We start from the raw sequence: 14,509 nt of genomic DNA, 5'->3' as shown, positions 1-14,509 counted from the left end.
GGGTTCCTGAACACTGAAACCAATACAACTGGTTAGGTGCTAATTGTTAATTTTTTCTGCTTGGAAGAGGCATCGTAGATAGGTAATAAGCTAATTATAATTACAATAAAAAGTAAGTTTTAACTACATAAAATATGCAGATGATGAAAAAAATGCTTGCGTTTATTGATCTTTTAGCTGGCGTGCACCTTTTTCCATCTTCATATTAAGCCTCTCTAATGGGTCTTAACGTTATCATTAACGGCCTGATAAAATTCAGTATCATATGACGTAAAACTGAAAAGAATTAACATGACAATTACACTCAAGAAAAAAGCTACATTCTAGTAAATTTGCATCTCAAAGGCATACTTTAAATATAACGTTATATTACCATCCAGTAAAAATACAATAGTTGCTAAAACTCTCTCCATATGTGGTGAATGTCATGTATGGTTATTTTTTATTATATTCATAATTCTCATTTTCCTTGTTCTTCCTCGAGCATTGTATTCCTTTCTTGTTTATTTCTTCTTTACTCCCTGTATTGTTACAGTGAACTATGTCCTAAGACGTGTTTGTAAAAATGTATGTATATAGTATTGCAATGGGAAAAAAATATTACGCTCAAGAGCTCACCATCCTGGACCAAACGTCAAGAGAACCGACGCAAAGGAGGCTTGGCGTCAGCCGGAAGTGACGCAGACCACGACCCCGCCCACTCCGGCGTTTTTGTTTGTTAAAAAGCTCTTGCGTGCTGCTTAATCAAAAAGGAGGCAAACGAGGAGCTTGGATGGCAGGCTGAGCGGACATGAGCCTAGCTCCGCCGATCCTCATTCACCGCGTCAGGTGCACTGTCCTGAGCCGCAGCCTATGGCAAGGACGACATGCATCTCTCTAGTCACACCTAGCACCCTGGATTTAAAGGTAACCCATAAATTAAATGTTTTTTTTATTGCTTTGTCAAGCCTAATTAGGATACTGATGATGGTAAAGGGACTAGGAGGATATACATAAAGAAATGCAAGCATCAAGCCCGCTATCATACTTATTTACTGTATTAGAAATGAAGTCATACATAATGCAGAATATTGTATTTTTGATCTCTGAGCCACTGTGTTATTTTTGAAAATAATTCTAGTGGTGATTATTTTACCTGAATATATACGTTTCCACTTTGCATGGTGAAATGTGTTTTGCGGCTCAGTTTTTCACGTCAATACCCGGCCGACACGGGGTGCAGGTTATTATGGCCTGTGCTAACTCGCAGACACGGACCCGAAGAAGTACTGGCTGTCCGGCCTTAGGTGTCGGTAATAGCGGCATTAACGGTGCAGAATGGGAAACATTAAATCCCCTTTGACAGTGATAGTGTAATGCACACGCCTCGATCGCCTGCCTGCGCTTTCGGGCTGAGAGCTTAACCAGTTTGACAGCTGTCACTGGAGTCTCCCTGCCATGTGTTAATGTGTTATAAAACATAATCCTGCAACGGTCTCTGTAAGATTTAACTTTAATCCTCCACTGCCCTGTAGCCGGTTAAGAATACTAGTACGATCACGGTATCCGTGCAAAAAAACTGCATTCACGTACCAAGTCTTGATGCATAATCTATATAATAAATGTTACGTCCTACTTCCCGCTACCATAACGCTTTGTCAGCTTAATTTTCTGGAGTCGCTGTTATCAAACCACTGAGTGGTGTTTACATCTCCGGCTTCCCTCACCATTTCCTGTGCTTGATAAAATCCCGATAAAATTACTGACAAACTGCACCGTAGAGGACTTTGTCAGCTGCAATTTTGCAATGTCCTCCAACAAGCAGCATTATTTTCACAGCAGTTTCACTGCAAATGATTTTGTCTTGCGGTGCACACAAATCACAATCGTCTCGCGATTCCTTGTTTGCTTGGTGTAGAATTTGCTGTATTAAGGGGAATAACTTTGTATTGCGTTAGAGCTGTTTCGCTGAGGGGGATTTTGTGTACCACAAGAATGTGCTTTCATTTTGTAAACATGTGTACCCTCTGACGAGATTATTCTCATGGAAGAGCAAGGTGTAAGGTACGCCCCCCCCCCCCAAAGTTGGGGATATGAGTCACACCCCATGTCACCCTGCATGCATGTGGAGTTTGCACGTACTTCTCATGTTCTGTGGGTTTCTCTGTCAGGTACACTGGTTTCCCCTCAGATTTAGGTTCTGTATTGTGTTGGCTATAGGGTGACTTTTTTTTTTTATTTTACAGTGCTTTCAGAGTGAAAATGACAAATTTTCCTGCAAATATTTGCAAGATATGGGAAAAAACAGTACAAGTGTCTTATGGTCATCAAAGCAGTAGTTGAACAGAAGTAATTTCTAATCATTCATAATGGAGTCCTCAAGTGTTATTCCATTTCCCGCTTGTCGTGATCACTTGCACTTTAGGCTGACGTCCCATTCCTATGCACTTATTCACTCAAGGCAACACTTTAACGGTCAGTAGTTTGACACATGGGCCCTTAGGCTCTTGAGGAAAAGTGCAGTGTGTGGCGTCAACTAGACTGATACTGACGGTAATGGAGATAAAGTGATCAAGACCTTTTTGATCAGCTAAAACAGAACAACGCTTCTAATTTAGTTCCTGGATATCGCTGGGGGAAAAATTAGTCTGTTATTTAATCTTGGGTGTAAAGGAATGTCGGGTGTTAGCATTTATCGTGCCAGGTCCGTCAATAATTTAATAAATTACAAATACCGGCGGTGATTATGTTACTTACGCCAGCGTATGTATTGCGCTGGCAGTTAGTGCTGCGTCTTTATTCTGTACCTCTGCATCTCTAGAATAACACACTTCAGCCCTTGCTTTTCCAGTCATTTGAAATTAGATTGTGGAAGTCAATATTCCATTTAGATGGTTTCCCCTCTAAAGGAAAGTACTTAATAGAAGGCTTTTTGTTTGGTAGGAAGTCAGCCCAATACTAAAATCACTGAAAAAAACAACTGATTTGACAACTGCAAAAAAAAAAAATGTTAGCAAGTCAACAAAAATTTAAAAATCAAATTAAATTACAAGCACTTGTAACAGTTGTTTATGTGTTTGCATGCTGTGTGTATGAACACTGGGAGCCTTGGAGTAGTGTTCAAAGTCAACTTTATGGACATTGCGCACATACACAACGTAATGACGTAGTGAGCGGCCTCAGTGCGAACCTCACATATAATAAGTGCGAAATCAGACAAATAAAATGAATAAATCACATGACATGGTACAGGGGAGTTCATCTGGAGATCACCATATGCAGAAGGTGTGTGAAGGCAGGTCTCCATCTACATTCTGCAGTTGAATGATGATGTTGTCGTCCCTTTGTAAATCTCAAGTTCCTTAGATTTTAATTACAATCAAATTTTGGTCCTGAAATACACATTGAATTTATCAAAGCTCCAGCAGTTTAGGGTTTAGCTGAGCGTAACTGCGTTTTCTCTCTTTTAGGTGTGAATGTGAGGCTGAGAGTCACGCCCGTTGCGCCATGGATCCAAACGTGCGACACGTGTATTCCTCGTCTCCACCTGCCCTGGGCGGGGGGGTGGAGGAAGACGACGAATTTGGAGATTTCGGGGGCTTCTCCGGGGCCAGTTTCACAGAGCTTGACATTCCTATTGGCTTCTGCGATACCCACCCGACGGAGCCTTGGAGTCTGGATCACCTTGGCAACGGAATAGCTAGGTTTGCAGGTGTGAGCTCGGGGTATCCCTGCAACGGGGATGACGTGGAGGTTACAAAATCGTGCACTGGCAACATCCAGGCCTCTGGTCTGGGTTTCCCCCTGCCCAGGAAAACCATCCATATAGGGGACTGGAAACGGCAAGTGGATCAGCACCTTCCTGAGGGCAGGAACTCTAGAGGAACAGAGGTGAACTTCAGTCAGGGTGAATCCTGGACCTGCAACGGTGATGTGGCACACTCTAAGGCCGTCACGAAAGGTTATGTCCATGCCCCCAAACGTGGATGTACAATCGCACACCCCAAGGAAGACCAATGTCCATCCCATCCTGAGGAAGAGTTTGTAAATCCTGCTTCTCACTCTAACAGCGGTTTGTCATGGGGGGGGCGACACATTTTCGATCCTGAAGAGAACTCAGATTTGGACAAGATGGAGAAGGAGTCTGTCAAAGGGACAATCCTGGGAATGAACGGGCTGAGGAGCGTGAGCCACATGCCGATGGCCACCGGGACCCTGAGCAACTGGTACGGGGGGGGGGCCGAGCCAGAGGGCGATGGACGTCACCCTGGAACGACTCTCAGTCAGAACACTGTTAAGCTCTCCTGGGAGGAGCCAAGCGCTGCCAAAGAGGAGGCTGAAGCAGAGGATCGTGGGAAAAGGGAGAGGGTTGAGCTCACTGCTGGCAGGAGGGAAGGGGAAGTGAGCCAGGTGGGTAGCAGGGAGACCAGAGTCCGGGACATGGAGTCCTCTTGGGCGACCCGGGTCTCTGTCGGCCAGAACATTGAGTCCTTCTGTCAAGTGGTTTCCACTGATAAGGTTGAGAACTTCGGCGACTTCAGCTCGGACTGCACAGGGGACTTGAGGGTGGTGGAGGACAAGAACTTTGAAAACTCCAAGGACACCAGCTTGAGCTCTGCGAGCCAGACGGCGTTGGTGGATCTTTGCGCCATGCTGTCAAGGGAATCGTCAGATGCGGGGCGGGTTGTAGGGGCGGTTTTTGGAGGGGAGGGGATGACCGAGAGTTTGGCAGGCTTCCCCGGCAGCGACAGCTTCGCGGACTTCAGCTCTGCTCCCTTGGGGGCAGAACCAAGTCCGGAGTGGGATGCTTTCGGAGAGCAAGACAGGGTACAGGCTGGGGGTGACTCTTGGGTTGCATTTGGAGTGGAGGAAAGTGCTACTGCTTTCTCAAAGGACAGTAAAGCAAGTTGGTTGGATGTTTTGAATGCTGCCTCCACATCGCCCTCTTCTGAGAACCCGTGGAACTGCAGGAGGGGCAGTCTGTCGGTATGTGTAGTTTCCGGCTTCCATCAGCCATGCAGGCTGTGAAACAGGCCAGCGTTTCCCTGTGCATATGTTCAGCAATCTGCTTGAGTCTCCTTGTATTTCCCAGTGCTCCTCCAGATGATGCCAGCTTAGCTGTGACCATCAAACACTTTGACATTTGTTGTCTTAAAACGTACTTCAGATTACGGTTGTCAAGTAAAAAAAAAAAATCAGAGTTCTGCTGCAACAATAGTGCCCCCTTGTGGTCAAGGGTAGACAGCTGTAAGTTTCTCTTTTATTTTTTTTGTAACTGCTGTTTATTTATATATCATCTTTTTTGGAGCACCTTGAGCCTTCTATAGTCCTCAATGATTTTATCCCTCCATACCCCCCCATTATCCAAAGTTATGTGGTAAATGTGATCATTTTATTAAATGGGGGGGGGGGGGCTGTATTTAAGATCTTTTTTTATAATAACCAGTAGCAGGATAAGTGGACTTTATGCTGTATACTCAAGGAAGGTTTTGCTGAAAAGTGAAAGGATCTCTGAACTATAAAACAAGCATGTTGATTATAAGTGAATGTGTAGGATATTGCCACTTTGACTTTGCATTATAACGATAAAGTTGAATCTGATCTGATCTGATGTGCTCGTCTGCCCCCAGGCGTCTCTGAGCAGCTGCCTGGAGCGGCTCTTCCAGACCAGCTTCCCAAAGGTTCAGACGGCCGAGCCCCAGGGCGTGGTGTCCCCTCTCGGGGCCTTGCTGCAGGGGCCTGGGGAGCAGCAGGCCACTGCCACCCCTTGGTCAGACGTCTTCTTCCTACGGTCACTAATCCGCGCTAACGGATCTGACGAATGGCTGGGGACGCGGTCAGGCAGGTGACCGTCTGGAATGTCTTGCAGGGCTCCGTGGGACGTGTGGCGGCGACTGCAGGACATCCACGGTGCCCTGGGCCTGCGGCACCAGTGGGGCGGTTCCCGTGGCAACAGAGTACTGCTGATGTCCCTGGGCATGGACACCAGGAACACTGTAAGATCCACCGCCCCCCCCCCCCCCCAAGCAAAATCCTGCAGTGTTTTTTGAATGTTTCTATTCTTCCCATGGCCCTACCTCCAATCTTTGAATTTTCCTTACCGTGCCATTCCCCCCCCCCCATTTCTCCTCGCAGCTGTTCACAGACCAGAACCAGCAGCCAGGCACAGTGTCCTTGGCTCAGTTCGGTGGGGGGGCAGGTCCCTTGTCACCCTCTGATATGGCTATTCTGATCAGTGTTTGTCTTACATGACATGGTTCCGTGTGACCCGGCTGAGTGCGTAAAGAGAATGATCCCTCCCGCTGGACACAAATTATGGCGGTGGGACATTCATATTTAATGTGCTGACTTGTGAATGGAGTAGCCAAGCCCGCCCTCTCCGTTTACCATCTGTGGCGAGGTTAAATGTGCTTTCTCTTGTTGCTCTCGTTGATGCTAGGCCACGGCACAGCCCTCCAGAGAAGCTGTCAAATCAATCTCTGCGACGGAGAAGATCCCTTGTACAGCACAGACACCATCTGTGTCCCCAGAAAAAAGCACTTCCTCAACAGATTCAACCCAGGTGAAGAAGCAGTTAAGACTATAAGTTTAAGTTGATGGGAAGGAATGTTTTGGACATATGAGTTGCTGTTTGATCCTCCCCACACTAGGTGGCACTCCCACAAGTCATGTTCGATTGGAGCAGTAGTGGCCTTACAAATCCTCTGGGCGGTACGGTCCTCCGTGGTGCAGCCTGCGATCTCCAGTCCATGCAGAGCCCCCACTCCTGGTTTATTCTATTGAATTATTTAATTATTTTTGCTTATCCCGTACCATCTCTGAATGTGACAGTCCAGGTTCCTCCTCGTGCTGTTTAAGGTGGCGCGCGAAGGCGTAATCGGCGCTTGTTGGAGGAGCCTGGTGAGGTTCTGTCGCCCCCTTAAGTTTTCTGCCTCTGACTGGCCGTGGGCGTCACTCTGTAATGAACTCAAGTCCAAAAAAACAGCACAAATAACTTATGAGCATCTTGGTTGCCGTCTTCATTGATTGTTTTACATGAGGGGGGGGGGGGGTCATGTATACCTGGGAACTTACCCACCCCCAGTTTTGCCAACATTTCCTTCATGTGTGTCCACGAAATACAATGACATGGTTGTAACATTTGTCTGTAAATCTGAGCAGAAGATAGAGAGATGGGGCTCCTGTGTTTAATGTATCTGATGCCTCTCGAGCAAACGCCTTTTTCAGGGAAGCGTGTTTCTTCCGACAGCCTCAGTATGAGGGGAAGTCTGGGGTTGGGGTGGGGGGGGTCATGGGGGGAGGGGAGGGGGCTCACCTGCTGGTGTTTTTTCTGTTCAAGCTGCTGCCTTGTGCTCAATAACAGTCTGTTTGCTCGCACTCTGTTACTTCATTCCTTCTCTAAAATTGAAGGGAAACAATATTTAAATGAGGCCATTTCTCCCTCAGTCTCTACAATAATTCTCTGGAAGAGAATAAAGGTGGTTAATCTGCTCTGTGTGTGTGTTTGTTTGTGTGTGTGTGTGTGTGTGTGTGTGTACTCCATCTCTGCTGTGGGATTCCTCTGGGTATTCCGGTGTCCTCTTGCAGTCTGAAGACTTGTGGTTAGGCTGATTGGCGTCTCTAAATTACCCATAATGCTTCTATGCATGCATTTGCCCTGTGATGGATTGGTATCCCATCCAGGCTGTACTCCAGCCTTGTGCCCTGTCTCCAGTGACCCTCTCTGGAATGAGGGGTTAGAAGATGGGTGGGTAATTAAAGTATTATTTCCCTTTAATGACCTCAGTCTCATAATGAAAATGCTTTTCTTTGAATTGCAATAAACTCCTCTTAAAAACTGCAGCATCGCCTCCAGTAATTTTGTACAGATGTGAATAAAAAAGATCAAATAATGCATTGATTGAATGTCACTCTTACTTATGACTACGATGGGTGAAAGTCCTTATGGTTAGGGTTAAAGTGCTCACCATTTCCCGTTGGGTTATACCACCAACCACATAAGGAAAATGGCAGGATTAACCAGCTGGTGGCTGGTGTTGAGGGGAGTTGGCAAACTGGTTTTCTTAGCCTCGAATCTCCTACCACTTGTTGCTGTGTCTGTTTCCACAATGGAGGCTCATGGGAGTTTTGCTTACACAAAAATGTTCTGAAGGCAGAAGGAAAAATGATTGATTTGAAGGGATGACCAATCAGATTCTAGAGGAGGTGGATCCAAGCAACCAATAAAATGTCTTGGTCCCACCTGCTCACCTTGGTCCCACCCATTTTTCCTTCTGCTCTCAGAACATTCTTGTGTAAGACTCCACTTTCGTCCAAAGTGATTTCCATACTTGCCCTCAACCGCCTAACTGTCTGACCCTACCTTCAGTTGTACATCAATTTGGACAAAAGTGTCTGCTAAGACAACTTAATTATTTCATGGCTTTAAGTAGTATGTATTATCTTGAGGACAAGGAAGGAGTCCTGTGACAGATGACTTGCCCCCCCAATCCCCCCCCGACCTAAACCCTATAGAGATGGTTTGGGATGAGTTGGATCAAAGCGTAAGAGCAAAGTAGCCAACTTGTGGTCAGAACTTGTGGAAACTCCTTCAGGACTGGAGAAGCATTCCAGGTGGCTACATCTGGAAGCTGGTTGAAAGAACGGCAAGAGTTTGCAATGATGTCATCGGGGCAAAAGGGGGCTATTTTGAAGAAAATATTGAGATATTGAATACATCTCTTGATCCTGCAATACTTCATGCGTTACTTCACTGCCTCAAGGCCTTTTACTATAAAGTGAATAATATACGGGGGGGGGGGGGGCAGACGGACACCGACAGGATTCATGGTGTTCATGAGTTTCCTTTAATGACAGCAGTCAATATAACAACTGAACTAAACATCAGAACATTTCTTTTTATGACAATTATCCACAAAGTCTGCAGCTTTTGTCACTGCAGTGTATTTTTTGTCTGCTTTTCAGGTGGTTGACGCGACATATTTTCCAACGCGCTCTCCGTCGTCTGGCGGGGGTGTGCTCACCTGTGTGTGCGCATACGCGTCTGTGCGCGCGCATCGGGGCGGAACTCCGCCACGCGCGATACAGAGAGCAGAGGAGAATTGTAAACGCGCGACCGTGTAGACAAAAATGACAAGCTATTGTATAAATAAGATAAATAACATAAGGCTATTTAGTTTGTTTAATAAAAGGGCAATGTATAGACCTGTTCTATAGGAAAGGTAACCTTAAATGACTTCTGTTGTGATCTGGCGCTATATAGAAAATAAAATTAAATAAAATTAACTTGACCTTCAAGGGGGGGCGGGAGGTGCCGTTGTGGGGATGGGGCGCCCCCCTAATATAATGGTAGGGGAAACACTGATATAGCTAAAACAGAGACGTGGGTAGGTAGGTTTGTGTGTCCAGACTATTGACTGGTACTGTATATGTATTCTCAGATAGTAAGGCCTGTGTTGGAACACACACAGGGAAATACTCTCGTCTTAGTTGTTTCTCATACTTTCCTTCCTGTGGCTCGAGTTAGCTGTCCTCTGTTTTTAGTTACAGTAAAAAGCATCTGAGGTTTTCAATCTTCAGTTTTTCCATGAAAGAGATCCATTCTCTGCTGAATGTACCCCCCCCCGGTCCATTGGCTCTAATCCTGGGGAATCCCCTGTTTTTTTTCCTGGTATTATTTCACGCTGGATTGAAGAATCACACGGTCAACATCCAGGAACATCTGGAGCGTGTATCCTTCACTTATACCTGGAGAATTCATTGCAGTTTTATCCTGGAGCCAAACGTTGGTCTGGTCCAGTGAGTTTTCATGAATGAAGAGGAAAGAAAAGAGGAGCCGCACCAAAGTGCTTCAGTGTAAAAGGGAGGGGGAACGGCGACAGGCGGGGCTGGACTTCGTGGTCCCCCATGACCCCGGTTTAGCTGAAGGGGAATCCCCATGAATAACTTTTGCAGAGTGATAAATTTTACCGCCCGGGGGCGGGGGTGGAACCCATGACAAATTTTGCCGACCCACATGACCATCTGCCCATCAGGAATAATGCCCGGTGTGCCAGATTGCCAGTGCAGCCCTGTTGTGCCAGGGATCATGCTAGGACTGGTACCGTTAGTAATAGCCTCAGCCACAGTGGTGGCTTTGTGGCACTGGCCTGGCGCCGGTGTGAAGGTGTCGACCCGAGCTCCATGAGCCCAGCAGAGCAGCCAGTAAAAACACCTGCGACCGACTGGGCCTGCCTCCAGAAGACGATCAGCTCATCCGGCAGCTCAGCCCCTCAAATGCTAAATTCCACTGCTCATTTCCTGTCTGCAAAACAGAAGCAAAATTAGCAGTGCAATAAGTGAAAACTGCGTGCTAATTCAGTGGTGATTCACTGGCGGTGCAGGGCTTCTATTTTTCTCACCATTTGTGCTGATGTACTTGGGCCTCTTTAAGGGGAAGTGGTGGAACTAGATTAAAAAGATGAAAGACTCTTTGGTTGAGGTGAAGATGAACTGGAATTACTACAAGAAGCTAAACAGGAAGTTGTGGGGGCAGTGGATAACTAAGCTTGGTTGAGGGTGACGGCTGTGCCCCCTCTTCCCTGTGGCTATGAACAGAAGAACCAGATGGGGGCAATCCTCAGCAAGGATGTGCCAGGGTGGTCGAGGGGCTGCCCCTGGAGGGCAGGCTGCTGATCCCCTCCAAATTGTCCCCGGTGGGGAACACCTGTTGCCCTGAATTCAGCACTTACAGAATGGCTGTCACTCTTCCTGCATAGTGAGATCACTCCTTCTCCTACTGCCTGGTTATATTGTCATAGTTTTATAGATACATGTATTTGATTATCTGCAATGGGTTGGCACCCCATCCTGGGTTATTCCCTGCCTTGCCCGTAGGCTCTGCACCCCTATGCTCGTGCATATGACAAGCAGGTATGGAAAATGGATGGATGGATGCATTTTATTTTAAACATCCCCGATCACAGGACACAAGCCGTCATCCTGTGTTGCTACATCTGCTGCACACAAAGGTATCAGAGTTCTGTATTGATTCCATCTGTGGTGGAGGCTTGATGTCAACTTTTACTCAGTTTACCTCTGTATATGGTTTTTGTGAGACTTTTATGTTGAACAGGGGGAAACATGGTTTGCTCTCGACCTGGACTGTACAACTGAATGTGTGGGATATTTCGTACAGAGAGCAACCTTGGAAAGCCTATATGACGGCGGAGATGTGCCTCATTTTTATATTTGAATATCTAAATTTATACAAAATGAAGTACTTTTGTTTTGGCTTTTTCAGTGTATTATTGAGACAGCTGGTTAGTTGAAACAGGTTTGATTTTCAAAGGTATTCACAGTTTCACCGGATGAGGAAGACCGCCTCGCCTTCATCTCGACTCCTTCCTGGCGAGCTGGCTTGTCGTTAGACATTCATGGGCGTGCTGGAATAAGAATGAAATCCCCCCCCCCCCGGGGAGAACATGCCTCTGTGAGGAAGATGTCCACCCGTCAGGGGAAGGCGAATGCGTATTATACTGCCGGCTGAATCACAGACATCTGTGAGACTAAACCGCACAACCTGTATTAGAACCGGTCACCATGAAGTGACTGTGTGTGAAATGGTGCAAAATTTAACAGAAAGGCACTAAATGCAAGTGAGCCGGAATCAACCTAAAAGAGGCCTGCTATAGTGCCCCAGAGTGCAGCCTGATTTATATTGCCGGCCTCCTTATGTGATGCCCCAGTAGCCTAATGGATAGGGCACTAGCCTCTTAAACCAGGGACTGTGGGTTCAAGTCCCATCTGGGATGACTTAAAGAAGCGTATCTTATCTAAACATGTTCTTGCGGGTCAGGATAAATGTGTTATAATTATGTTATTTTTATGTTATGTTATTTCCATTGCATCCCTGCTTTTGCTCAGAATCCTGCGCAATGATCATCTTTTCAGATAACAATTTGAGGTTAGAGAGTCGTCAATAAAGACTTTGTAAAATCCACAAACCATCGCAGTGCTGTACCCCGTGGGACAGTCCTGCGCTCCTCTTCCTCATGGCCTTGCTCTTCTGAAGTGTCTGTGTCCAAACAAACGTCCCCATGACCTTTTGCTCTGGCTAGCTCACCTTTGAGGTTCATTGGGGTTAATATTACTGTTATCACCATTACGGTGTGGTTCCTGTTATCCAGGGTACTTTAGAACACAAGGATGATCCATCTTAAGTTATATTGATTCATCTTTGTCCTGGGACGAAAACTCTGCTTACAGAACTTCCCCAAAGAACCATAAGGAGGATATGGCTGAACATCGTAGCCACATGGGTTATATCAGCTCTTATGTACTGGGGCATTCTGGGTAATCCTGCTAATGTTAAACACTGAGCGTGTGACTCTGCTTCCCGGCCTGCTACATACCCTGCACTGGGCGCCCAGTCCTGCTCCTCGGAGTCTCAGCATTCCACCGCGGACCATGAGCATGTTCCTGAAGGAGCCACGTGGACATTGGATTACTCCTGAATGAATGAATCAGGTGCTTTCAGGATTGTGGAAGGCTTTACAATAGTTATATTTGATTATGGGATGTTAGCATAAAGGTATTCTAGTTAGGGACCGTACTGAAGAGTATGACAGGAACACCTCCCCAGGAGAATTTGGTTATGAGTCACGGTCTGTATTTACCATCCTACCTGCAGTGTGATTATGTGGTTTAACGCTGTTACAAAATCTGTTATTACACAGCCCTCCCACCCCAGAGCTCCAGTGACAATTACTACAGTAGCTGTTCTGCTATTTGGTCCAGCATGGAGTCCCGCTAAGCCCCAGGCTGCCGGCCGCTACCCTGTGCACTGCCTTTTTCGAATGGGAAGATTCAGTGTCGCCCAGCCTTCTGCGTCAGCACTGGTGGACTCGTAACATTAACTCGGGGATACACTTTAGCATAGACGTGTGAAGACAAATAACCACGCCCCCCCCCCTCCCTGGCACAACAACTTTTGTTTCCCCTTCTCTCTTTGAGGTCATTCACATTCCTGCCATCTGGGGGCAGCGCCGAGCAGACATGTGCATTACATAAAATAGTGTGGGTGTGTCTCTGCTGCCTGGGCAGGCGCAGAACGGGACCATTCAGACAGGCCTTGCGCAAAGAAAACCTGACAATCATAAAGGAGGAGGGGGTGGTTTGAATGGGGTCAAGGCTGAGAGACTCATTCAATAACCAGTAAAATGGAGGGTCTTGTGCCTTGTGGGAACAGGACAATAATTTAATTTAAATGCCTATGCCTGATTTTTCACACACGTGACTGGAATGGCAAGGCATGGCTGCTCTGGACCTAAAGCTTTTGACACATGACAACCTCAAGCCGACATCTTGCAGGTGGCTGACAGAAAGACGACTTCCTCCTCCTGAGATTATCGGCTCATTTAAAAAGAGAATACCTGCGCTTCCCCTTTAAGAGCACGAACGGCTGAGTCTGGGGGCAACCTGGGGTTTTTGAAGGGCCTGTCTAGACAAACGAGTCCCATGGCGGACGGTTAAAGGCGCACCCCGAGACTCCCGAGCCCCCCCCCCCCAGCACCCGCGTGTATGACACCACGCTAAAGGACGCTAACTGCACACTGTCAAGCTTTTTAACCCAGAAAATCACACTGGAATTGCCATTCGGTATCTATGGTAGCTGGGTTTGTAACACGACTGGAAACACAGTCCCCACATGATCGCCATGGGCTGAGGGAAGTGACATCAATCCTCACCAGGTGGTTTCCACTTACATATGAAAGAAGCCTGATTTGCTTGATCAATTTTCACGTATTTCTATGGTATCAGTGCTTTTACAGTATGAGTTAAAAGTCTGGGCGCGCCTGCTTATTGCATTTGTATGTATTTTAGCTGTAATTTACCTAATACTCTTCAAAACAGCCCCCTTTTGGTTCAATGACAGCATTACAGACTTTTGGAATTCTTTCAACCAGCTACCAGATGTAGTTACCTTTAGGTGGGGGGGGGGGGGGGGGGGGGGGACTGGGGGGCAGGTCATCTGTCACAGGACTCCATCTCTTTCCTTGTTCACAAGATAATACAGTACTTACATAACCTCGAGGTCCGTTTAGGGTCGTTATCTTATAAACCTGCCTTTAGAGAGCCCACTGCCTCTAGAGGCTCCCTCAGATCCATTAAGGCAGTCGCAGGACCTAGACTCCTCTAACCCGCTCTCTGGCAACAACCAATCAGCTTAGAATTCCATATTTCTAGCCAGTATGCACAAAAATTGAAGGTTTTTTACCGCACCTTTTGCTTATAAAGACTTGCCAACTTTGGTCAGCTGGCTGGTGTGAGATGTTCAATTCGAGACAAGCCTGCACACGCATTTCACTACCTGGTAAATAGTGTAGGGTTTGCAAACTACCCTAACGCTTTTGATATAATTAATTTTAGGTTTATAATGGAATAATATAGATTTGCTGTAAGATTTCTTGCGTGAGCCTGAAAGCATGAGAGTCACGGCAGATGCGTGACAGTTGGCAACCCCGCTTATAATGAAGCAAACCAACTTACA

At 46.6% G+C, this 14,509-nt stretch overlaps 1 protein-coding gene across 2 annotated transcripts; it reads left to right on the top strand.

The window, feature by feature from the left end:
* The first annotated feature begins 702 nt into the window (after window positions 1-702).
* On the top strand, window positions 703-7,246 carry LOC111858214 (uncharacterized). Of its 2 annotated transcripts, none has more exons than XM_023839780.2 (5): window positions 703-906; window positions 3,450-4,965; window positions 5,610-5,770; window positions 5,849-5,975; window positions 6,419-7,246. In XM_023839780.2, the coding sequence occupies exons 2-5, from the start codon at window positions 3,487-3,489 to the stop codon at window positions 6,563-6,565; spliced, it is 1,914 nt and encodes a 637-aa protein (XP_023695548.1). In that variant the 5' UTR covers window positions 703-906; window positions 3,450-3,486; the 3' UTR covers window positions 6,566-7,246. The 2 variants fall into 2 exon arrangements, with proteins under 2 accessions (XP_023695548.1, XP_023695556.1); XM_023839788.2 differs by having other exon boundaries at window positions 704-906; window positions 5,610-5,749.
* The last annotated feature ends 7,263 nt before the right edge of the window (window positions 7,247-14,509 follow it).

The sequence above is a fragment of the Paramormyrops kingsleyae genome, chromosome 3, assembly GCF_048594095.1.
Source record: "Paramormyrops kingsleyae isolate MSU_618 chromosome 3, PKINGS_0.4, whole genome shotgun sequence".
NCBI classification, from domain to species: domain Eukaryota; kingdom Metazoa; phylum Chordata; class Actinopteri; order Osteoglossiformes; family Mormyridae; genus Paramormyrops; species Paramormyrops kingsleyae.
Note: the sequence above shows the minus strand (reverse complement) of the source record. Positions and strands in the feature narration are given on the sequence as shown.

What these genes read in the sequence shown, in the direction of transcription:
- LOC111858214 (XM_023839780.2), top strand. Translation starts at nt 3,487, where the DNA reads ATGGATCCAAACGTGCGACACGTGTATTCCTCGTCTCCACCTGCCCTG. An exon ending in GCAGGAGGGGCAGTCTGTCG is followed by an intron (nt 4,966 to 5,609) that starts GTATGTGTAGTT and finishes GTCTGCCCCCAG; the next exon opens with GCGTCTCTGAGCAGCTGCCT. An exon ending in TCAGACGTCTTCTTCCTACG is followed by an intron (nt 5,771 to 5,848) that starts GTCACTAATCCG and finishes AATGTCTTGCAG; the next exon opens with GGCTCCGTGGGACGTGTGGC.